Source organism: Anopheles maculipalpis, chromosome 2RL, assembly GCF_943734695.1.
Source record: "Anopheles maculipalpis chromosome 2RL, idAnoMacuDA_375_x, whole genome shotgun sequence".
Taxonomy (NCBI): domain Eukaryota; kingdom Metazoa; phylum Arthropoda; class Insecta; order Diptera; family Culicidae; genus Anopheles; species Anopheles maculipalpis.
The window spans coordinates 71,197,207-71,221,963 of NC_064871.1; the positions used below are offsets into that span (position 1 = coordinate 71,197,207).

Consider the following 24,757-nt stretch of genomic DNA (forward strand, 5'->3'; position numbering starts at 1 on the left):
GCCAAAAGAAGCCCCCTGTTTTTATTTTTCGTTTGTCATACACGTTTGACACGTCAATACGTTTGACATACAGATTGTATGTTTTTGACAGTTTTTTCATGTTTCACAAGTCACAACATCGACCCGGCTAGGAGTGACAATTTGTTTTCGATGCTGCGCCAAGTGTTTTGTCCATATTGACCATGTCCAAGTTTGTGGAGCAGCGCGCATGTATCAAGTTTTGTTTGCGCAATGAAATAAACGCTGTAAAAAGCCTTCAGGGAAGAATCTATGTCGAAGAAATATGTGTACAGTGATTGCAAGAATGGCCGTGAGAAGGCCGAAGACGAGGACCGTCCGGGGAGACCATCTCCACCTCGACCGTCGACGCCCGCGTCGTCCAAATCAAGAATTTCGGCGTTTGGCGATACGTGACCTTTCGGAAAGTGTTGGGATTTCCAAAGCCTCGGTCAACACCATCCTGAAAGATGTTTTGGGATTGAAGAGGGCGAAGTCTCGCCTGGTGTCGAAATGCCTGAACCTGCTCGAAAAGCGGAATCGCGTCGACGTCTGCAAAACGATGCTGGCAGACTATGCTGGAAAGCTGAAATCGATTATAACTGACGACGAAACGTTTATTTTACGCATACGACCCGGAAACACCGGACCAGTCCAGCGAGTACAGTTCCCCGAACGAGCCGAGGCCCAAGAAGTCGCGCCAAAGCCGGTCAAATATCAAGATGATGCTGACGATATTCTCTGATTACTCTGAATCCGGCGGAAGTGGCCGGATTTTTGGTAAAACAACACCGTGTTTTTGCACTACGATAATGTGTCCTCCCATACGGTCATTATTTTGAGGGAGTTTTTCGCAACGACTGGCACCCATATTGTCTCGCAACCGCCGTATTCGCCAGATTTGGCACCAGCCGACATCTGGCTGTTCGAACAGGCTAAAACGGTCGCTTCGGGGTTACCGTTTTGACACTATCGAGGAGACAGAAGCCACAGCGACGGCGGAACTAAAGGAGCATCCCGGCATCCGCGTTTTCCACCTGCTTCGAGGAGTAGTAGAAGAGGTGGAAGAGATGCATTGCATCGGAAGGGGATTAAATCGAAGCAGATGACCTGCATTTGACCTAATAACGCCTAAGAGGCCTAATAATTTAAGAAAAAAACGCTGTCACTTTATTTTTCGGGCACGGTAGTATTTTTTATTTCAAAGAACGGCTCGATTATATTTCTTATAACTTATATAAAGAAGCGAAAGTGCTCGTATAAAAGTGTGTAACTTTTATACGAGACATTCACTCTATCTTCAAGTATACAAAACAAAAGAACAAAAATATTTGGGTACTCGTCAAAAAACCTCGGGACGTGAACAAAAATATATGGTCACGCGTCAAAAAACTTCGAGATACTCTGTATAATGGAGCCTTGCATACAGTTGGGGGATATTTGCAATGCATCCGCAAAACTTTGCTCTATATATTCTGCCGAAACTTTGATAAATCCCTGTCAAACTTATCAACTGCAAAATAACATTGAATCGTCTGTTTCAATCGCCTCGCTAACGCAACAACCATTTGGAAAAGTCTGCAGTTAATTAATCCTTTTTTTTACTCTTGGTTGTAAAATTCCATAACCACGTTGCATGTTCCATCTCAATGTATAGAAAATTCCATTAAATGATTGCAAAGTTCCACAAAGGCCTTGCAATATTTCGCTTTGCATTTGATTCCATTTCACGGAGTGATTCGGATACGGATCTAAAACTTGTCTAACATTATTTCATATTAAAACATTTTGATCTTCTTTTCTAAATTCTAAATCTTTTGTAAATTTAAGATTTTTTGCATTGCAAATGCAAAATATAATTTTTAAATCAACCTATCACTATCGCGATATGTTTGAGAATGTAATCCGTGTAACAAAATGAGCTCTTTGGATAACATGGTTAGGAGCATCAAAAGTCTCCTAGTCCGTTCCGCCGTCGTCACGGTGCTGGTTCCGTAGAGCAAACAGGCGGAGAACTACTTGACCCTTGAGTAGGTAGAGTCATGGGTTGATCTCACGTGAAACGAGAAACTGACTGGCAGCGACCAACTCGAACCGTACAAAAAACAACCACGTCCAATAACAAGAGATCAGGTTCTTGGCCGTGTTCCGAACGGCCCGCTTGTAACCTGAGTATGCGCCATTGAAAGACGGGTGAAGAACTTGTCTGATTCGCCGTTTTCGAGGCACGGCGATGGGTTCGTCCCGGCCGACCCGCCGCCATGGTTTTAGCCATGGTGTTGAGAATCGATGACGAAGATGAAGGAGAAAGGTGTGAACAGTTTCCTTACATATCTTTGAGTTGTTTCTTCGTTTTTTTTAAAGGCTCCTCCAGCCAGCTGAAGGTTGCACGAGCGGGATGTTTTGTTTTTTTTTCCTTTCTTTCAAGTATTTTACCGTGAGATTTCGTCTCCGCTGTGCATAAAGATTGCTGTGGCCCTCGAAGCGATGGTTGAAGTGTGAAATACATTTCTAGTAGCATCGTTTTGATGTAAGCAAGTGCAAGGAGAGTACAGTGTCCGACGGGCAGATCCTGTGGTGCACAAGCGAGGACTTAAGTCTTCTACCAATGAGGGAGAGTGATGTGCTGCTGTGAAACAAACGTAATGCTTATATTGGTTGTAAATCGTGTAAACTACATATCTAAATCAGCAGTGAAATGATAACCAAACAGGTTTCTGGTAGATATTAAATTAAAATGTTAAAAAAGGAGTTTTTTTTAAACTGATTCAAATACATTTGGGAAACGAAAACTGTAGGACAAAAACGGTCAGAAACTGTAGGAATAATCTGTATATCATGTCAGATAGGAGCCAATATTTTGTTCAAATTTTCCTAATGCTCCCAGAACCAAAAGGAGATATACAGTGACCGCCAATTAAATAAAACTGCCCGCTATAGCACATCAGATAAAAATGAGATTGTGAAGCGATGTTTTGGCAACATTTATTTTTTTTGTTGATTTTTTGTTTAGAAAATTAGTTCAACATTTTCGGAACACGTTCCCGTCATTGGATGAATCATGAAATCGATTAAAAGTCTCTTTTTTCGACTCTGATGAACCACTGCTGATGGCTAACATCATAAAATAAGACCATTCATCAATTTTAAAATTCTCTACAGTTTTGGGCATCTCTTCTATACAATTTTCATCTCAATGGATTGGTTCTTCTTGGCTTAACGAAATCTAACGTCACGCCGGTCGTCAGATGGCTTACTAGACTTGCCGATACCACGTAGTTGGTTAGTCAATCCTCACTACGGGGGGACGGTCCGGATGGGTTTTGAAATCCGGTCCTGTCGTTTGAAGACCATCGCCGCTGTCGCCTATACCACCCCTAAAAGGTTGGTTAGGCGTGTTAATAAAAAAGTTAAATTTTTTTGGGACCCAAAATTTTCCAACTTTATACTGGTGTTTTATAATTACATAATTTTTGATGAATTTTTGAAAAACAACACAAATTAAAATACTATAAATAGTTCAGTTGCTAATGAACATTCTACCAAAATTTGGTAAGGTTATACCTAATAAAAGTATCAGAATCAGTTTTTTGAAAAGTAAACATAAAAGAGGTCTTATATTATTGGCGCACACTGTATGCATCCCTTACACAACGCTGTCCAAATAACAAGCAACAAAGCTACATAATTGAGTACAGATTTTTAAATATTTGAAATAAGAAAATTTACATAGATTGGTAGCCTAACAAGTCAAATATGCAACATTTTTTATCACCTTTGCAGAAACATAGTGCGCTCAACTGTGTAACAATAGGGGTCCCCCATTAACGCATTACCCCCCCCCCCCCCCCCCCCCCAACACGAAGTCTGTGTCCTTGAGAATGGTCTGAACGCAGCACCAATCGTTGAAGTTCCTTCTTGTTCTGCAACAAGCACGATCCTTGAGACGAGTTATTTATGCATCGTTGTTGCATATGCATAAATAATTTGAAAGGCACGTATTTGCGGAATACAATTGCACGCAACATACCCGACCCGGAACGACCCACGAATCGACAACCGATCGACGATATATTATTTATTCCTGTACCGTTTTTGTCTCGCTGGTTGGAAAATCGATCGAACCTCTTTTGACACACTACCCCCGGTGCGCACCGATGAGGGGAAAGTACACAATTTGAATAAAAATAATGAAGCCTAATTACAATTGCAAAATCACGCGCTGCACTATGTGCTTAGCTGGTTTGGAAATATCGTAACTCCTTTTTTCCTTCTCTTCGAAAAATATGGACGCAAACAGGGGAGGGAAAAACAGGACAGAAACAAGCATGAAAGTGTGTACCACTCTTGGTACACACGCTTGGCAACGGGTAAAGAGTGGGTCCCGACAGTCTGACTTGAAGGACCCTCCACTGTTCGAGTAGCTAATAGGTTTCATTCTCCACGGTTTTGTTTGCTTTAAATGTGTTTTAGGTTTTTTTTTGTAACGCTTTTGAGGTTGGTTTTTTCCTCCACCTACCGCAGCTTCCCGAATGGCTTCGTCACAGACGACGTTGGGACTGTTGTGGACATTTCGTACAAGTACTGGACGGTGGTGGTCATCGAGATGCAGTTGAAGTGATGTGCGTCTGTGTACGGAACATTCGATTGCGTTGTGTAAACATTAACAGTTCCTGCTGTACGCCTTTCGTCACTCTAGACGCTGCTAGTCTTTACTGGCCAGTCGTTTGTCCTGGTTCGGAAAAAAGAAAAATGAGAAAATATTATAAATTGCAATGCAGAAAAATGGTAGCAGCATATAATCAAAATCCGTCCGCATGCATGATCCATTGAAATTCCTGGAAATAGTGTGGACCCCGGACTCTTCAGGAGGTTGTTACTGATGGTGATGGATTGCAGCATCTCTGTTTTACTTCCCCGTGGGGAGTAATTAATAATGAACATAGGCACACCGAGTACAGTATCTCCAGCGGCGTACTTACTCTCTACCAAGGTATGAAATCGCTTCTGATCAGTATCAGTGCGATAGCTGCCCGGATAGTCAATAATCGTCGGTGTAAATTGCAACACAACTCAATATCGAATTACCTTTGCTAGCCTCTAGAATCTCGAAGCAATAAAGAACCGAACAAAGCCACACTTGACAGCTGCAACCAGGGTTCAGGTACGTTGAAATATCGATTACCTCAAAACACACCTTTGTGGATTGATTTATTTAATCTCAGTTCGATCGGAGCTCAGTTTCATTGATGTTGCTTTTAATATCCAGAGCAGCTGTTGAACGGTCAACCCGATGAGCGGATATGCACGGGCACGGCGAATAATTACGGTGGCACAGTCAATAGTGACAACTGTGATTAAACTGTGTGTATCGTCTATCCAACGACTACTGACCGGACGCTAGCAATTAGCAAAATGAAATGTGGTCGGTTGGATGATCAGTGGGTACGCACGTTCCTCACTGATGATGATAGCTCAGGAATCCAGGACGCGCTTAGCCGTAAAACGATCCACAAGACGTCTTATTAATCACCTTCTGATGCCGCTGTTAATTAAAAGGAATGAAAACATGGTCATAGCTTCGTAACATTACATTCGTGTCGTGCAGTGAAAGCAAATGTTTGAGATATGTTTGCTTATGAAGCTTATTATACATAGGTTTGCGGAATAATCTTTAAACAAAAAATGTAGATTGTTCTTTGTGCTTGTGTAGTGATCTGATTATTCTCTGAGTCTGGTCGTTTTATCTTCTCAAAAGTTTGCATTCCTGTTTATGCAAACAGAGATATTTATTCTCAAAAATTGCGAATATCAAACAAAAGCTACGTAAACTGTTTGGCTGCTAATCTGGTAGATTTTTCATCATAATGATTATCATGGTCTTTTAATCAAGACTTCTTGTGTGCAAAGTTTCTGAGAAAGCTATAATATATACTTGAAATATGACTGTCACCCACATTATCAGTACAATTAGCTCCAATACTATAATAGGACCATTAAAAAAGTGTCTTCATTTTTGTCATTAAAACCTCTTGAGGTCTTGGTCTGGGTGGCCTGGCTGGGTGGTGATCCTCCTGGAAATTCGAACTTTTGAATCATTCAGAACGTATTATTGCAAGCTTTTTGTGGAACTTCTTAATCATATTGGCGAATCTTGCATTCTCCTCCTTATACCTGGCCTGCTCAGAGTTGAGGGCGTCTAGATGACGTCCTGGTCTGGGTCTTCGTCCAGGAATTCGTTTCCAGGAAGCTCGGCGTAGGGCTGCAGTCCTCCATCCATAGTTATATCGAATCTCCGACAGGTTTGACTCCACTAGATCCAGCCAACAAACTCACTGTATTCTACGCCTTGTGCCCAACGAGTCGCTGATGAGCATCTTCCTGGTATGACATGAGTCCGGCATCGTTAGATCGTGCCCCAGCAATCGTATCCTTCCGACTTTGACTACCGTCACGATATCAGCTACGCCAAACAGCTCAACTAGCTCGTAGCCCGTTTTCCTCTAGATCTCTTCTCTTCTAAATCAAAGGAGTTTTTGGAGCCCGTCGGGATGATTTTCCTGTACTTTGCGCCTTTAGATTTTACTGCTTACGTTGTTGTCCGAAGTTACGATCGTACCCAGATAGCAGAACTCCTCTATCACCTTAAGATCGTTGTCGTCTACTGATACTTTGCTTCCGAGTCAGGCTTTATCATGGTCAAAGCCTCCGGCAAGCAGGTGTTTTGTGTCTTGATCAGCAATTGATCCTCAGTCCTTGCATTTCAGCGTGTGGTTCTATCCTGTTAAACTAGTAAAATAAAAAATGTCTTCTAACATTCTAACATTTTCTTTTCTGTTCTTTACTTCTTCATATTTTAGGCGTAAATGCAGCAACAACCACCGCCGTAGGACCACTAGCATCCGCGGAACACTACGGTCTACCTTCCAGTTCCGATACGTCCAACTCAATTTTGCTCCTCTTCACGACGTACTATGATCTGCGAGTGCTTAACGTATCCGTACAGCCGGACACAAACACGCTCACCTACACGATGGATGTCCTGCTGCAGGATCTCAACGAAGCATCGGCGATGGACTTTTACCACGCCCGTGGACTCGTATGTTGGACGGAGAACACGCTCGAGGTAATTCAGTGTGGCCGCACGAACGGTACGCTGAACGTAACGAGCAAGACAACTGTGATAACGGACGGGTTGGACAAACCCGAAGGGCTTGCGATCGACTGGTACACGGACAAGCTCTACTGGACGGATGGGGAGTCGAACCGAATAGAGGTAGCGCAGCTTGAACCGATGGGACCGAGTGCTGATGTTGCCGGTACGGGACGGCAACCGAATGCACGGCTACAGAAGGTGTTAATCTGGAGCGATCTCGATCAACCGCGTGCGATCGCACTCATGCCTGCCCGACGGTACATGATTTGGACGGATTGGGGTGAAAGTCCAAAAATTGAACGTGCGAGTATGGATGGTGACCCGCAGAGTCGTACGGTGCTGGTGAACGATAGGATATTCTGGCCGAATGGATTGGCGGTCGATTTGGTGCAGGAATTGATCTACTGGGTTGATGGTAATCAGCGCTTTCTAGATGTGATGGATCTGGACGGTGGTAATCGGCGCACGCTTGTACGAGATCTTGACTATCCGTACAGTTTAACGTTCACATCGAATTTCCTTTTTTGGACGGACTGGAAGGATGGGACGTTACACTATTACGATATCCAGCGTAATCGACGCAAAGAGTTGCTACGCAAGACAGAAGTTCCGATCACGGTACATGCTTGGGATGGACGATTACAACCAGAGGCAGAGACGGATTTGGCTAATCCTTGTCGGCGCAACAATGGCAATTGTTCCCATCTTTGCTTGCTGTCAACTGTAGCACCGGCCGGATATAGCTGTGCCTGTCCTACCGGAATCAAACTGCTCACAGCTACACAGTGCGCCGATGGTCCACAGGACATGCTGTTCGTCGTACAGCGTTCGCAAATCAATCGGATATCACTTGATTCTCCGGACTATTCGATTGTACCGCTACCAGCAGGCAAGTTGCGGTACGCAATCGCTATCGATTACGATCCGGTAGAGAATTATGTGTATTGGTCAGATAAGGAGGAAAGTGCTATCAAGCGGGCCCGTGCCGACGGTATGGGTGGCCCCGCGGAGGAGGTCGTTACCGCTGAAATACAGGCACCGGATGGGCTTGCCATCGATTGGCTGGCACGCAATCTCTACTGGACGGATACCGGCACGGATCGAATTCAGGTATGCCGTCTCGATGGATCCTTTCGGCGTGTGCTCATCTACGACAATCTGGTAGAGCCACGGGCAATCGCACTGGCGCCCACCCTCGGTTGGATGTTCTGGAGTGATTGGGGTGCAAAGGAACCGAAAATTGAGCGTGCTTCACTCGATGGAACCGAGCGGGTACTGATCGTGTCACAAAATTTAATCTGGCCCAACGGAATCGCACTGGATGTGGAGGCACGCAAGATCTACTGGTGTGATGCAAAAGCGGACACGATCGAGGTAGCGAACATGGACGGGTCGGGACGTAATACGATCCTCTCCGACAATCTGCCGCACGTGTTTGGGCTGAGCCTGCTCGGGGATTATCTGTATTGGACGGATTGGCAGCGACGATCGATTGACCGTGCACATAAACTGACCGGTGCTGACCGAACGACAATCGGTGAAAACATTGCTGAGCTGATGGGGCTCAAAGTGACGCGTTTGCACGAGGTACAGGGAACGAATCCGTGCGCCGTTGGGAATGGTGGCTGTTCGCAACTTTGTTTGAACCGGCCGCGTGATTACGTTTGCCGCTGCCAGCTTGACTATGAGTTGGGACGTGACAATCGGACGTGTCTGGTGCCGGCTGCATTTCTGCTGTTCTCCAACCATGGAAGCATTGGGCGCCTTTCGATCGATAGCCATAACCATGCGGACTATGCACCGTTCCGGAATGTAGTTGATGCGCATTACCTTGACGTGGACGTAGCTGATAGGCGCATTTACTGGGTGAGCCAGAAGCAGAAGTACATTTCGCGTGCGTACATTAACGGTTCGGATGTGCAGCGGATTGTGGAGACGGGACTGATGCAGCCGGAAGGTATTGCCGTTGATTGGTTAGCGCACAATGTGTACTGGACGGATGCGGATGCGCGTCGTATCGAGGTCGCCCGTTTGGATGGTAGTAGTCGACGGATTCTCATCTGGAAGGGAATTGAAGAGCCAAAAAATCTTATCCTGGAACCCCGCAAAGGCTTGATGTATTGGACTGAATGGCCTTCGGATTCGATTCGCCGGGCGGCAATGGATGGCGGAGATCTTTTGACGATCATTTCCGGTGCTAACCATGCGATTGGTTTAACGCTCGATCCAGATACTCGGCGATTGTATTGGGCCCGCCAGACTTCTCCCACCGGTATTGAAAGTGCTGACTGGGATGGTAAACGACGGACACGGTTAGTAATGGCAGACGCTGCAGACAGCAATCGGTTCGTCCCGGTGGCACTAACGATCTATCAGGATTGGGTGTACTGGGCCGATTGGACTACGGACGAGATTGGACGTGCGAATAAGACAACCGGTGACAATCGGACGATCGTACATTCGAATCTGAAGTACACGTACGCACTGCTCGCTTTCCATGCCGGTCGTCAATCGGGCTCGAACCAATGTCGCACCAATAATGGTGGCTGCACGCATCTCTGCTTAGCGCAGGGTCAGCGAAAGATGACGTGCGCTTGTCCGACGCATTACACTCTCAATGCAAACCGAGTGTCCTGCAGTCCACCCCGTAACTACATCATCTTTAGTCAACGGAATTCGTTTGGCCGGTTTGTACCGAATACTGCCGACTCGCCGGACATCCCACTGCCGGTAACGGGCAAAAACATACGTGCCGTCGAGTATGACGTCTTGACGCGACATATTTACTGGGTAAGTTGAGAAAAGCGAGGCGTCTATGTTACCCGATGGTAGTTTCCATCAGGATATATATTACAAAATTCATTACAATTAGAAAAGCTTTAATAATATTGCTTATTTTCACATTTCAGATTGATGGTCGTGGTCCGATCATCAGACGAGCTTTCGATAATGGTACGAACGCGAAAGTATCGATCAATCCAACATCCTCTCCGTTCGACATGGCAATCGATCCGATCGGTCGGCTGCTCTTTTGGAGCTGTTCACACACAAATACCATCAATATAACCACGTGAGTAACGTTTATTGGGATTCGTAGCTAATAATGATGGGTGAATGGGGATTTAATGATAGGGCGGATTTTTAGGTTTGCTAGCCTAAAAAGTGGTTACTCGCTATAGACAGAAGTGACATTTTAAAGGCATGAAAGATAGGGAATACTAATCAGAACAAGTCTCGATAGAATCCTTGTAAGGAATTTATGAAACCAAGGATTTTAAAGTATATTAAAGTTTAATATGCAAGAGTTCAAATTTAATCCATATTTTACTAACCGTTGCCTTCTTCCTGCAGCTTGGATGGCAATATCGCCAGCATCGGTAATGTGGATATTGGACGGACGGAGAAACCACGCAGCCTGGCACTTCACCCGATGAAACGACTGCTGTTCTGGACGGATGTTGGATCGGCACAATCAATTACGCGTGCCAAGCTGGACGGTTCGCAGCGTGTCGAATTGATCACAAAGCTGGAAGGCATACAGGCGTTGGCGCTTGATCCACAGCTGAACCTGTTGTTTTACGCCCACGGCAAGCGCATCGACACAATGGACATCAATGGACAGGATGTGTATGTTGACAACCATATCGAGATCCATGTCTCATTTCTCAACGATAATGAGAGTTTAACTAACTTTACTACCCCCATTTGCAGGAGAACGTTGGTTGCCGAGCACATCAGCATGGTATCGTCGATCGCGGCCCTCGAAGGATTCATCTACTGGCTCGATGAGCGACCGGTGATGGAGCGCATTTCGGTGCAGGGCGACAATCGGCGGGTAGAAATCCACAAGAACCCACACATGACGGATATTGTGGCAGTGTGGACACCGGACGAGCGAGTACTTCGCAATCACACCTGCAACACGGCCCGTGCTGAGTGTAGTCACATCTGCATTGGCTCCCCTGATGATGCACCGAGCGAACACGTGTGCGCCTGCCCACAAGGTTTGATGCTGTTGAAAGATCGGCGAAGTTGCGGTGAGCAACCGATCTGCGGACCGGATCACTTTACCTGTGCCGCTCCGAGCGAGCTGGCCGATCGGGATGGTAATAAGGAGTGTATTCCCTCTTCCTGGCGGTGTGATGGACAGAAGGATTGTCCGGATCGTTCGGATGAGATGGATTGTCCGACATGCCGCGGTGATCAGTTTAAGTGCCAGTCGGGCGAATGTATTGACAAGCATTTGGTGTGTGACGGAACAACGCAGTGTTTGGATGGGTATGATGAGGCGGTTTGCTGTAAAAATCCGGAAGATTTCCAGTGTCCAACGAGCAAGGTGTGCATCTCGTTTCACAACGTGTGCGATGGGGATGAGCACTGTGCGAAGGGTGAGGATGAAGCGCCGGAGATATGTAACGAGTACGGTAATCGACGGATGGCACCGAGTTCTAGCAAGATCACGCTGCTGATCGTTGTGGTGACGGCGGTGGCGGTTGTATTTCTTGTCGTGTACTTGCTGCAAACATTCCGCACGCGCTTCGGTGCCGGTGGCAGTGGTCTCGAGCCAAAGGAATGTGATCAGGCTGCGGCTCCACTCTCGCCGGGTGGACTTAACAAGAATATACGCGTTTCGAAGCTAGCCTCGGTGGCGGATGCGGTACGTATGTCCACGCTGAATAGTCGGGCGAGCGGTGGTAGCTATGACCGGAATCACATCACCGGTGCCAGTAGTTCCACCACGAACGGTAGTAGCCTGATCGGCTATCCGCTAAATCCACCACCATCGCCAGCAACGACAGCCGGATCGACCGGACGATACTGCAACAGTAGTTATCATCCGTACAAGCATTACAAGATCATCAATCAGCCGCCTCCACCAACACCATGCTCGACGGACGCCTGCGATGAGAGTGATTCGAACTACACTAGCAAAAGCAACCGTAGTCAGCGTTGTGGTGGAGGACATGGTTCCGGTACTACAGGTGGTGGTACTAGCAGCTCAGTTGGTAGTGGTAGTGGACGCCACGGGCACGATGGACGTGGATCACTGCAGGGAAAGTACAAGGAACGTTGCTATGATCCGGAACCGTATCCACCACCACCAACTCCCCGATCACACTATCACAGCGATATTGGTGGAATGCTGCCCGAAAGCTGTCCACCGTCGCCGAGCTCGCGTAGTTCGACCTACTTCTCACCACTTCCTCCGCCACCTTCACCAGTACCCTCGCCTTCGAGAGGGTTCTCGTAGCAGTTAAAGAACGGAGACGACGATATCGAGGACGAAGAGGAGGAGGAGGAGGATGAGGAAGAAGGGGAGGAAACAGTGTATGATGATAGGTCGTTTCCCGTGCTGGCAAAAGACCCCATCGTCAGAAGATAGGATTTTGTCCACCTTCACCTTCCATGCGGTGCCATTCAATGCAACTCCAAATCCAACTATCGTCGTCTCCCGTTAGTCTGTAAGGTTTGTACACTAGACTAATTTAGAAGCCCGTAAGAACAAAAAAAGAACTACAGGAAATCGTTATCCATCCTTCCCTTACCTTTCCTCGCGCCCCACGTAACAAGAATGCCAACAGAAAGTGCCTCCCAGAATCGCCGTTAGGGACTAAACTATTTACCATTAAGCCATAGCCAAAATGAAAGTCTTTGTGTATGTATGTGTGTATGTGTGTTGCTTTAGCTTTACAACCTTGCAACACTCTTCATCCACGTGGTGAGAGGTAAGGGGGTGATCACGTGTTCATGCGCCATTTTGTAAATATCGTATCTACTAAGCTCATGTTCATCCAGCAAGCAATTAACACTAAAAGTTGAACGTTTAAGTTAGGTAATTCGCGTCCTGTGTTCGAAATTACAAACAAAATACCTTTCTCCACCTTTTCACCTTCCCACACGGGTCAATTATCCCAGTCTTCCAGGTGGTGTGCCTAAGTATTTGGAAAAAAAACATCAAACAAACATTTTGTATTAGCAAACCAACCGAAACGAGAGCTTTCTAGAGAACGAGGATCTGTTTTATGATCGATAACGAAAAAGAAAAGGCCGCGATAAAAAAATACACTTGTGTTTGCTTAGTAAGACTGACTTGTCCTTCTTTACTTTGAAGGACATTCCTCCTGCTGTTAGATATATCCTTTTCTGTGTGGTACAGAGCACGAAATGGTGGTTTTTTATCTTTCCCACTAATCCCGTGTGTATATGTCGCTGTAAGGTAGCATTGAATTCGTCCAGAAACAAAGCATTGTTTAACAACTGAACGATATTAGAGAATTATTAGTGTACTATAGACGATTATGCGAGCCACCGCATGATGTAGAAAAAAGCAGGAAGCTATGCCTTAATGCATTTTAAATGAGATTGTTGAGTAAAGTGCATACATGTGTAACTAAATTTTTGAAGCATTTATAGAGAATATATTATCGCGTTAGGGAAGTAGAGTTTCTCGTTCGGCCTTATACTTGCTGTTTTGTTACGTTAAGTATTCACTCAAATTCTGTCCTGTACATATTGTACCAACGATAACAGAAGAAATTTAAAACAAAAATCCCATCACCACCATGTAATAAAAAGTGAGTGGAAATGTAACCCATCTATTACGACGCTTGTATTTGAAACGATTGACGAATGAATAAATATCACAAGAAATAAGGCTCCTCTGTGCTTCGGACAATCAATCATAATTTTGAAAATGTATACTACGGATTCCCTGGGAAGCTGGTGCGGCTGTTGAGGGCCACTATGGACGGAGTGCAGTGCAAGGCAGTGGCGGATCAAGGTCTTTGGAGACTCTAGGCGGCTTGAATGTTGATGTCATATCCATATTAAAATTGGTGTTTGGAGGGAACGGGGCTCTCTTTCCCTGTTGAGGAGGCCCTCAACACATTCGAGTCTCTTATCTCTGTACGCAGGGCCTCCCATTCTTATGGGACCCTTACTTAGAAGCTACTACTGCAAAGCTGCTAACGCGGGCGCTCGTGCGAAGGGCGGGCTTCGACATCCGGGGCACGATTTTCACACAAATTGTCCAGCGGACAAGCATCTGCCTCGGAGGCCAATAGGATTGGATAGAGCATCAAAGCGACGAAGACAAAATACCTGCTTGCCGGAGGCTTAGATCATGATAGAGCCTGACTCGGATTATCAGTTGATGGCGACGATCTCGAGGTAGTAGAGGAGTTCTGCTACCTTGGTACGATCGTAACTTCGGACAACAACGTACGCATCGAAATCCGAAGGCGCACTTTGTACAAAATTACTGCGATCCAGAGGAGAATGGACTACGAGCTAGCTGAGCTGTTTGGCGGTGCTGATAAGCTGAAGGATACGTTGGCTGGGGCACGTAATGAGGATGCCGGGCTCATGCCCCACCACCTTCTTGGTGGTGGGGCATGAGCCCGAACGGGTCTCATCAGCGACCCGTTCGGCACGAGGCGTAGAGGAGCACAATGAGCTTGTTCGCTGGATCAAGTGGAGTTAAACCTGTCCGAGATCGGACGCAGCCGTGGATGGAGGATGGAGGCGACCTGGGCATGTCATCTAGAAGAGCTCAACCCTGAGCAGGCCAAGAAGACGAAGAAGACATAGCTAGAAGAGATATGGTAACCCCCTCATTTTAACCCAAGACCTCAGCCAGCACTAGCTGGTTACCCCCGAGAGAATCAGAGAAATTTCTGCGTCGGAATAATATTATTTTTACGAATTTTATACGAACTTCACTATATCATTTCGTTGTTTCCCTCAGTTTGTTACTTTATTTTAGTATATATCAGGTAGCGCCATTTTATACATGTATAAAAATCCCCTTATGATATCACTCAAAAGCACTTGCTCTGAGATGATTTCGTCACACTAGCTGACCGCGTTTTTGAAGATGTACCAGCAATCGATGCACCATCACCACCATCGTCACTCAGATCATCCGCAATGTCCGATGCATCATGCAACGCACCATGCGTTGCATCGTCCTCCTGCTGCTGTTCTTCCTCTTCATCCGATTCGGGTTCAGGCTGCTGGGAAGCGATCAGTTCACCTTGCATATCTTTGTTCTTCAAATTACCCATCCAAAAGACGGCCGAACAGCGGTTAGCAACCAGCGCAGCTTTCACGCGATACACAAGCGTCTCGACCGATTCCCTTACGAAAGGAATCTGCGCTAGGGCGCCGGCCGAAGAACCGGCGCCCTTGGTCACCTTCGTCTGACAGCATACGTTATGCAGATAGCGGGTCGTGGTTTGCAGTGTGGACAGTAGATTCGATGCACGCTCAGCCGAAGAGCGCAGAATGGTTTCCAGTGCGGGTAGACCACTCTTGAGAAACAGCTTGATGAAGATCTGTGCGAACCGTAGATAGACACCAAAATTTCCTGCCTGCTGTGCACGCTTGACAATGTTCGTTAGTTCACCTGCCGCTTCACAAGCAGCTTCCCATAGCTCTAGGCGACGGTTGGCGCCTCCGCTCGAACCAGACCGTATACGTATTTCATCTTGCAAAATTCGCAAAAACGCTCTGCACAAACCTTTGAACATTAGTGCGTAGTGTGGTCGCTTGAATGATGCAAACGTGCGGACAGTTGTAATGGAGGAGGGTTCTTCAGCTGCTTTCGATTTTCCGCCCGGTTTAGCTTTGGTGATCTTATCATCGATGCTTACATCCTGTCGCATATCAACGATAAGCTGCTTGAGCGCTTTCAGACCGATCGTATCGATTAGCCCCTCTAGAATGGTCGTGAAGTGATGGTTCGACTTACTGTCCGCCGAACGGATGTCTGATGCAGTGAGAACGCTTCGCGTAAACCGTGCTATGGAGCGGGAAGCACTGGTCCGATCACCAACACTCTCACCGATGGCACGTGCAAGTCGATATAGCTGAGCCGCGATCGAAAGATCGCCAAAGCACGCGTCCTGTCGGATGAGTCCTTTTAGCAGCAGCTTTGCCAGTTCGGTCAGATGCAAATCGTCCGCTGTTGGAGCTTCACTTTCGGTAAGCTTCTCCACCAGCAGTCGCAACACCCGTACCAGCTCAGCTCGTCCACGATGCTCGCGGAATCGTTTCCACGTAAGCATTGCCGTTGCAAGTCGAAGGCTCCAAAGGTAGCAAGATTTCAAGGGCAACAGTTCCTGAACCGAAGCGGGTTGCAAACGGTGTGTTGCTTCCTGTAAGTGCTGTTGCAGGACAGCTGTACGCTCGACAAACTCTTGCCAACGTTCCACCATGCACCGTTGATAGCGACCTTCCGCTTCGCTCGATTGCTCCAACGCAACAGTTACGTTTTCTAGCACAAACCGATACTCGGCCAGCGCGAGACATGTGCCACGCTGTTCCGGAAGCTCAAGCACACGTGCCGGTACGAGCTGCACGGTAAACAGACGCACCAGCTCCGGATCCATTCGACGAAGAGCAAAACCACAGCGTAACAGCAAACTTTGCTCATTAAACTGGCCAACCGTGCAAGGTGCAGCAGTTGCTGCGGCCGTCTGCGTGCTGAGTGGTGCGTCCAGATTGACCGTCTTGTCGTGTGTTCCCGCTTTCGGGCGACCGGTTCGCTGTGCTTCCACAAATTTTAATTTCTTCGACGCGGCTATTGGTGGATCCATAAAGTCGGATGCGAGCGGTGGTATGTACTCGCTGTCAGCGATCATACGTTCCAGCATGCGCCCGAGTCGATGCTCCAAGGTGACGAGTTCATGTAGGCGTTGCAGAACCTGACGGAATGGTTAATGGGAAGTAGTATTTAGGTATAGAGTTCGAGAGTATCTTCTTTTTCTAGGCTTAACAACCCGGTAGCTCATGTCGTGGGGGCGCCTCAGCTCTTCGTATCAGCAAGACTTGCTGATGCGACGTAGTTGGATAGTCAGGCCGCACTACGAGAATCTGATTTATTAATAACAAGTTGTGTTACTGAACAAACATTTTTTGTATTTGGAAAAAATGGGGAGGCGCCACAGGAATTACTCCGGAATTGGCAGCGATTTTGATTTCGGGATTCGGTTTTCTCCTGAGTAGACTACGGAGCAAACCGCAGTTCATTCCGAAGCAATCCTGAGTAACCTTCAGTAGATTATGTAGTGCACTCCGGAGTTAAAATCGGAGATTACTCTGGACTACTCCAGGTACAACGCCGGACTACTCCGGAGTTGAATCCGGTTTTTATACGTCGGACTCTGAGTAGATTCATGAATCCTCTCCGAAATTCTCATCACTACTCGCTACGGGGGAACAATTCAGATGGTATTTAAACTCCGTTCCTACCATGTGAAGATCGGCACCAAGCTGCCTCACCACCGGCTTCTCGAGTTCGTGTGTTCAAGTATAGAAAAGTTTAACACTCACCTTCCTTCGCATCCCAGCATCTTCCTGTCCTACGAACGCGCTGACACACTCCCGGAACCAGTTGCTCAGATAGAAGTAAATGTCCAGCAGCAGCGTACACGATCCTTCTTCGTACACATCGATCGAGAAGCGCCTTTCTTCCTCCTCGTTAACACCGTAAAATTCTGGCACAACGAGCGTACACCCTAGCAGCGCATTGATCGATTCCAGTACGCCACCGTACCGTATAAAGTGCAGTGTGCGCATTAATCTGAAAATCGGTGCCAGATAGCTGATGGCCGTATGACGATTTCCGCCATGTACAAGCACCCCACCACCAACGTTAACTGCAATGGAAGCCGCTTCCGTATTGACGGCTTCCTCGTCAGTATCGTTAATGCACAATTTCCTTGCAAGCAGGATCCCTGCCGGACCAGTTGCATCCCACGATGGCAGTGGTGTATCGTTTTCCACCAAAAACGTACCCTGAAAATCCATCGTGATCGTATCGGACAACCAGATGATGAACGTTTTCTCCCATGCGGGAGCTGTCCGAGGACGGGACTGTGCCAACATGCTGGCCAACTCATCATAACATATAGCGAGCAAATCCGGTGACTGATTGGTGGAGAGAAACAGTGTACTGACAAGGTTGGCCAGATTACGTCCGGATACGCTCGGTATGTCACTAACCGTACCGATCGTTCGCTCCGAATCAAAGCTCGAACTAAGCTCGGGTGCATCGTCAGCGCCGGCTGGTACCAGCGAAAGATAGTACACCATTTGTACCAATCCGATGATGCCCTTCCTCTTGGTGTCTTTGTTATCACACATCAGCTGCTTCTTGACGATGATTTCCAGATTGTCCCGAATCGCTGTCAGCTCCGTATCGTCATCGTTTCGACGGGAAGGAATGACGGCAGCATAAATTACGCTAATAAGCGGACGGTACTGCTTCAGCGTCAGTTCGGGTGCAATGTCCAGAATGCGGAGCAGCAGTTCCGCACTACGTTCTATCTCTTTTGGATGAGATTCGTGTAGCTTACCTGGAAAAAAATAATTTAAAAATGTATAAACCTTCGTTTGAATGACCAAAAATGCACCCTTACTGCTATAACCTCCTACCCCTGAGGTTATAAATTTTGCATAGGAGTTTGCATTTTCCCGGATAAGAAAGCATTTACTTTTCATCTGCTCGCCGTATTTGCATGAAGTTTTCCACAAAGCGGAGAGTATTTACTATCAATCCAATAACACCTAGCTGAGAATTTAAAAAATTCCTCCATTTTATATTTATGCCCGTATCCGTATGCCTGATTATCCATTGAATCGCTTCTAAAACAAGCTACCGTTACCACAAAAATGACTATTCAGCTGCAAATTAAAGCGATTGGTGGTCCCCAAGGCATGGATTAGTCGTCCATAATGCCAAATCACGGGAGAGAATATGCAAAAATTCAATGTAATATGATCGTTATGAGATATTTGAAGTCTTAGCGGAAATTTGGGCGAACATATTTACTTAAACATATTTTTTTAAAGCTGAATTAGCTTTCATTGTCATTTCACACTTATCTTTCATTTATCAATTAGTCTCGAAAAAATAAATCCAAAATTAATCGTTTTATGAACGCTTTAAAATGGTTTTTAATCCATACGCGACAAGACGGCCATTTAGAAAATCGAAAACTATGTAAAAATGGAATATTAGATCAGATGTTTCATTGCCACAAGCTAGAGGCTGATTTGGTTCCCCAATTATTCCTCTTTTGGATTTTAAAAATAGTTTCATAGCGACCAAATTTAACTCCTTACTGGACTCAGGATTTACGTCCTTGGGCTTCTAATATATGACGTGCGTTATCGGTGAAACCGAATTGCTCCATTAGGTCACGGATCACACTACCGATTCCATTCTAGCCCTTGGGCACCCTTTTTTGGGATCTATCACGCTTATAAGTAGGCAACATCCTGCTGCAAACACTGTTTTTCTAGGCATTCTAGAAGTTTTAAGCTAATTATCTCGATTATATTAAATGTTATTGAAAAATAAAAATGAAACCCCATAACCGTGGTTAGTGGTTGGTCATTGAAACAAAAGGTTAAAAGCGCTTTCGCTCTCTTTTACTTACGCAACGCGCCAATGCATCGCCCGATAAGAAAATCATTCCGACTCGTAACATTCGCCGACGCCATTTCACATATGAATCCAACGATTTTGCTCAGCACAACCCGATTGTCCGTTGCAATAACGGTTTGATCGAGCGAGAAGAGTGCGCTCATGGCGGCTACACCAAACTCGCACACACGCTCGTTTTTTTCACGTGTGCAACACTCGATCAGCTGCAGAAATCCGTCGAGATGCGTTTGTAGCACCCGATGAAAGCATCCACTAACTAGCAGGTCCGTGTGCGCATCGGTGAAGAATTGTTGCTCGATCTTTTTGATCGCTAGTTTGCGAATACGCGGAGCTTTTACCTCGTTAATCGTGGTAGCGATGGTGAGCAGAAGCAGATCGATGGGAAGATGATCCTCGGCACTCGGTAACTGGCGAATGACGGTTATCCATGCGTCGTAAAGCTGTGCCGAAGCTGATATTGCTTGTTGGATCGATCGAAGCACCTGATCCGCACAATCGTCCGCGGTAGAAGAGGTTGCCGTCCAAGTTTCCCCGTTAGCAGTCGTATCGAGCAGACGACGAACTTGTCGGACGATTTCGGTGATGTTTTCCAGCGGCTCGGTACGATTAAATTTGAGAAGCATTTTAACGAGCGATGGGTAATATCGTAGTGGACATCCGTCCGCCACATACTGGACCACCTTTCGGCGGAGCAGCTCAAGCGTTTGAACACTCAAGCACATACCCGTAAACACCTCCACCGTGCTAGGTGTAATCAGATCCTGAGGACGGGGTCGTAGCTTCACCAGCCGGGCAAGCGCATCGTCGTGCTTCGACACATCGATCACATCCTCCAGGCTGAAGATGATCTCATCAAACACCACCGGATTGCGGTTCGCTTTCGCTAACAGTTCAAATACCTTCTCAAACACCAGCTCACCGTTCTGGACGTGGTCTATAAATTTCAGCTGCGACAGTACAAAACCAACAATCGAATCTTCAACGATCTCCCCATCCACGGCCGAACCCGTACCGAGCTCCCGCATCAAGTATCCGAACAGCAGCTCGATCAACTTCAGCTGCAGAAAGTCCACCAGCAAGAACATCTTCATCAAACTCTCCTGCACAGGCTTCCGGACGGGTTGCATCGTTTCATCGTACGCCCCACCCGGCACAACCTGGCAACATTCGAGCAGCTTCAGAAAACAGGTACGATCCTTCATCGTCGTCTCGATACCCGCCAGAAACCGGTCAACGTTCGTCGGATAGTCAGCATTCGTGCGCAGAACACTCTTCAGTTTGTGCATAAACACGATCGGTTCACACTTGAGTACCACAACACCGCCCGGCTCGTCCAAACTGAGCCCGGCCATAAACAGGACACTTTCGTAGTAGTTTGTCGGTGGTCGGCGTCCCGGTTTGACCACCTGCGATCGCTGCAGGTTACTACGCTGCGACAAATACCTACGCTGGCTAGCGGCCTGGGAAGCCGGAACGGAAAATTGGCTGCCAAAAAAGTCGTCCTCTTCGTTCTCATTTTGGCCACGTTCGTTTGCGGGTTGGTGGGCGTGCCGGCGCCGTTTGGCCTGTGAGTAAGCTTCGTTCATGTGGACGATTTGACTTAGGTACGCGAGAAATTACACGACCACCGTAGTCAAGACCGGTAGCGCGCACAATTGTGTGTTTTCAAATTTTTGGTGGGATTTAAATGTTTGACAGCGCTTGAATGTCAAAAGGGGCGTGCAGGGTTCGTCCTACGAAAAACAAATTTAATGTTTAGAATTTATTTAAAAAATAAATATCTAAATATTAAATTGCAAATCAAGAATAAGGAAGTTAAAATAGGGAAATAGTAAAATACGTAAGAGATGCATCAAAACACATCCTAACAACTTAAACCCTCCAAGAATAACGGTTGTTTTGAAATATTCAATTGTTTACGTTTGTTTACTTCCCTTCTATCAAATGTTCCCTACGCCAAATCAAGTTTATGAGCATTTTCTTGCAAAAAACACCGATAAATAATTTATTATTCGGGGCGGCCCGGTGTTGTAGGCGACGGCGGCACCGATCTTCAAACGGCAGGACCGAGCTTCAAATCCCATCCGGACCGTCTCCCCGTAGTGAGGACTGACTTACCTCACTGCGTGGTATTCATAAGTCAATACGGCCAGGCCGTTTTTACGAAAAAAAATTATGATTTCCTTATAAGGCTGCTGAAAATAGGTACAAGGTAAATGTGCTTTTTACGGCAGCTGAATAGGATGGGACTTCTTTTGCCGTTTGTATGATTAGAGTGCAACTTTCAAGTGACATTAAATTGTTTAAATTATTGATTGAGGCTGCATTAGTCTGCTGTAAACTGGAACAGTTATGCTACGAGGAAATTATAGGCCCTATAGGCGATTAGCACTCGATTCCGATCGATAGCGTATATTGAAGAGCTACTGCACACGGACATCGCTTGTCACGACGACACGAGCCTTCAGCCTAAATGCCGCTGTCAAACTTACCCACCTGAACCAACCTTTCCGTCTGTTCGCTTTAGCAAAAAAGCGACAACGTTCTCGTCCCGCTCGCCTTTTTCGTGTGTGTCCGTCTATCGAGCCGTTTTTCGTTGCGTTGTGTTTTTCCGTCAGCGTTAGTTTTGACCGTGAGTGCATCGTGAATAAGTAGCAATAACGGTAACGGTGCACGTTCGACACATTGTGCGTCGCACAGTACGGTCCATATCGACTCCCTAAACACCCGTTGCCGTATACTAACGCGCCGCACGTGAGGGAGGAGACAGAATTTCTTACCGTACTCTTCACATTTTTCGGTGCTTTCTTGTGAAACGTAGGGTGGCTTTGGATTGGGTGCGCTGCCCGTGGTGTGCAGTGTGTGTTGGGTGGGGTGCGGTGTACAGGGTTGTGTGTGCGATGGAAGAAGGATTGTGCGTGTGGGTGACATCGTGCGTTGAGCGAGAGAAGTGCACCGATTCTGGTTCTGTGCCCTCCGTGACTTCACCTCACGTCTTTGCCTTTGCCCGATGCCCCGGTAGCGTACCGTGCTGCGGGTGCAAGATAATTTTAAATCCCAAAAATTCGACTAAACGGTGATTCCGGTGTGCACGCACCCGGTGTGTGTTGGTGAATCAGGGAAAACCCCTCCGAAAAATGTAAAATCTCTGGTGTATTGGTGAAAAAAATCACAGTGATGCGAGCGAGCGAAGGGCTGCCTCTGACCAGAGGGAGAACAGTTTCTGCTTAATTTTATGCGTAAGCGCAATTGTTCTTTCACGTGTGAAAGCAACCAAAAAAAACAAGTTCAAGACGAGTTGTCTAGCAACCTTTTTTTTAAATCGGCAGCATACATGATGAATGTCAATGGTTTGTAGTTTTTTTTTGTTCCAGCAATTTCGACGGCACGATAGCTCTCGCAGTACAGTGAGTCGCGCTCGGAGCGTAAAAACATGAGAGAGAGAGAGAAACAGAAACACGAGAGCAAGAGCACGAACTGCACATACTGGTAAGCGTGTGTGCGTGCGTACAGGGTTCTGAGAAAAGGTCCACCATCATCATAGATGCGGCTTATTGACGGTATTTTCCATCCACCCTCCCCTCCCCCTACCCCCTTTCCTACACCCTCATGCTTCACATTCCGTCCATCTTTGGTGGCGTTCTATAATTCAGGCTATAAGAAAAAGGGAAGGCAAACATGAAATCATATCAAGCAACTGGAGGAAATTGACATTGGCACGCGTGTAAACACACCATAATGTATTTTTTCTTTTCATTTCGTTATCGGAACAAAATTTTGCCGGCTTGTAAAGCACTCCCGAAACGGGTTTTGGCGACTTCATGTCGTACCGATGCTTTATCTAAGGCATTAAAGGCAAAAGAATGCATCAGGAGTGTCCGGGAACGAATTGAACATCGCAAGCACAGCCCCCTTCTAAATATGATTATGACCGTACAGAACACGATGCGCGACATGGTGTGTGTGCATGTGACATGTACATATGTGGGTGCATGCATAAGCAATCGCGCGCGCGTGTGTGTGTGATGTTGTGCTGCACCAGAAACCACATTGAATATATGCTCTGAAAAGTAAGGCAACATATACCCGCCGGGACATAAGCATCAGCGTTGGCGTTGATGATGACGATGAAGCTCTCACATGGCCGGACTATCCCGAGAGATTTGCATCAACTTTCAACCCCTAAATAGCCGAAGGCAATACTACACCGTAGGGCGCTGAAAAGAAAGCGAAGGGCAACAAGAAAGAGAAGGAGAGAGCTCGCGGTGAACCTGTTCCCAACGCATCCTTCTCCACATTCTAAAGTGCATCTTCTTTTATTTTTGCTTACATTTTTTAAATTCTCCCCACAAACATTAGCGTCTGAGGAAGGTTATGCATGAGAAGGTTAGGTTCCATTTTTTTTGGGTTTTTTTTTCTTGTTCCTTAACACAACCATGTGTATGTGTGTGATCTCAATTATGTTTGCTGGATGCACACCGTTTACTTTGCGCTTTGAACCGCATTTTCCTCTTTTGGAGGGTTTAAAATTTCGCGAGACCCACCCAGCAGAGTCACTTCAGGAGAAACAGTCTTTTTGTTGTATGCAAAATACATTTGGTTGAGGAAATCTTTTTGAATAATCGATTCCCTAAGATTGGGTTTTATTTTTAGCAAACATTTCCAATCAAAATCAGAGCACTCGGTGTGGGCGGTGGAGGTTCCGGAAGACGGGATATGGACCACAGGCGAAACCCATAAGCCGTGTGCCCCTTAGCAATTGTTGTGCAAATGTTTGTTTTTACAAATGCTCAAACGCGGCCAACTTGCTTTGGGGTTGGGGGAAGGATTTAAAGTTCTTCTTCTGACCGGGCCCGGCGAACCACATGTTGCCGGGACGGTTCGTTGGTTGGTGGGCTATAAATAACTGATCGAATTTGTTTCACCAACTTCGGGTCAGGCTTTCCACACGCTCGATTACATCCAGTTGGTAGGCATATGTGGCAAGACCACACAACCCTATCATCGGCAGTCGAACAGAGGCAGACAAAGTTATTGGATAGGGGGGAAAAGAATTGAAAAACGTTCTTCATAACTGTGACACGCTAAGAACTCTCGTTTTTAAATAATTTACAATTGTGTTCGTTTGCATTTTCTTAAAATTTGACTCA

General features: G+C 46.4%; 5 protein-coding genes across 6 annotated transcripts in view; 4 read left to right on the top strand and 1 right to left on the bottom strand.

Annotated features, from left to right (window-relative positions):
- LOC126559926 (low-density lipoprotein receptor-related protein 6) overlaps nt 1-12,452 on the top strand; it is a 44,846-nt gene extending 32,394 nt beyond the window's left edge. The window contains exons 2-5 of the mRNA XM_050216089.1: nt 6,858-9,943; nt 10,063-10,223; nt 10,505-10,780; nt 10,865-12,452. Coding sequence (XP_050072046.1) covers nt 6,858-9,943; nt 10,063-10,223; nt 10,505-10,780; nt 10,865-12,404 — 5,063 coding nt within the window. The 3' untranslated portion in view covers nt 12,405-12,452. The remainder of the gene's footprint in view (nt 1-6,857; nt 9,944-10,062; nt 10,224-10,504; nt 10,781-10,864) is intronic.
- The window catches only part of LOC126567447 (RNA cytidine acetyltransferase), a 617,063-nt gene that overhangs the window by 438,669 nt on the left and 153,637 nt on the right, over nt 1-24,757 (top strand). The window lies entirely within an intron of this gene.
- The window catches only part of LOC126568770 (copper-transporting ATPase 1), a 342,507-nt gene that overhangs the window by 188,306 nt on the left and 129,444 nt on the right, over nt 1-24,757 (top strand). The window lies entirely within an intron of this gene.
- LOC126556104 (cholinephosphotransferase 1) overlaps nt 1-24,757 on the top strand; it is a 257,829-nt gene that overhangs the window by 171,347 nt on the left and 61,725 nt on the right. The window lies entirely within an intron of this gene.
- On the bottom strand, nt 14,974-21,194 carry LOC126568758 (Fanconi anemia group D2 protein homolog). The gene is made up of 3 exons (XM_050225364.1): nt 19,600-21,194; nt 17,489-18,513; nt 14,974-16,860 (listed from the first exon to the last, which is right to left on the bottom strand). The coding sequence occupies exons 1-3, from the start codon at nt 21,191-21,193 to the stop codon at nt 14,974-14,976; spliced, it is 4,506 nt and encodes a 1,501-aa protein (XP_050081321.1). The 5' UTR covers nt 21,194.

Excerpts from the sequence above, each read along its gene's own strand:
- LOC126568758 (XM_050225364.1), bottom strand. The coding sequence starts at position 21,193 with ATGAACGAAGCTTACTCACAGGCCAAACGGCGCCGGCACGCCCACCAA. Across the intron at positions 18,514-19,599 it reads GCGATGCATTGGCGCGTTGC|GTAAGCTACACGAATCTCAT; the intron begins GTAAGTAAAAGA and ends ATTTTTTTCCAG. Across the intron at positions 16,861-17,488 it reads ATGCTGGGATGCGAAGGAAG|GTTCTGCAACGCCTACATGA; the intron begins GTGAGTGTTAAA and ends CCATTCCGTCAG.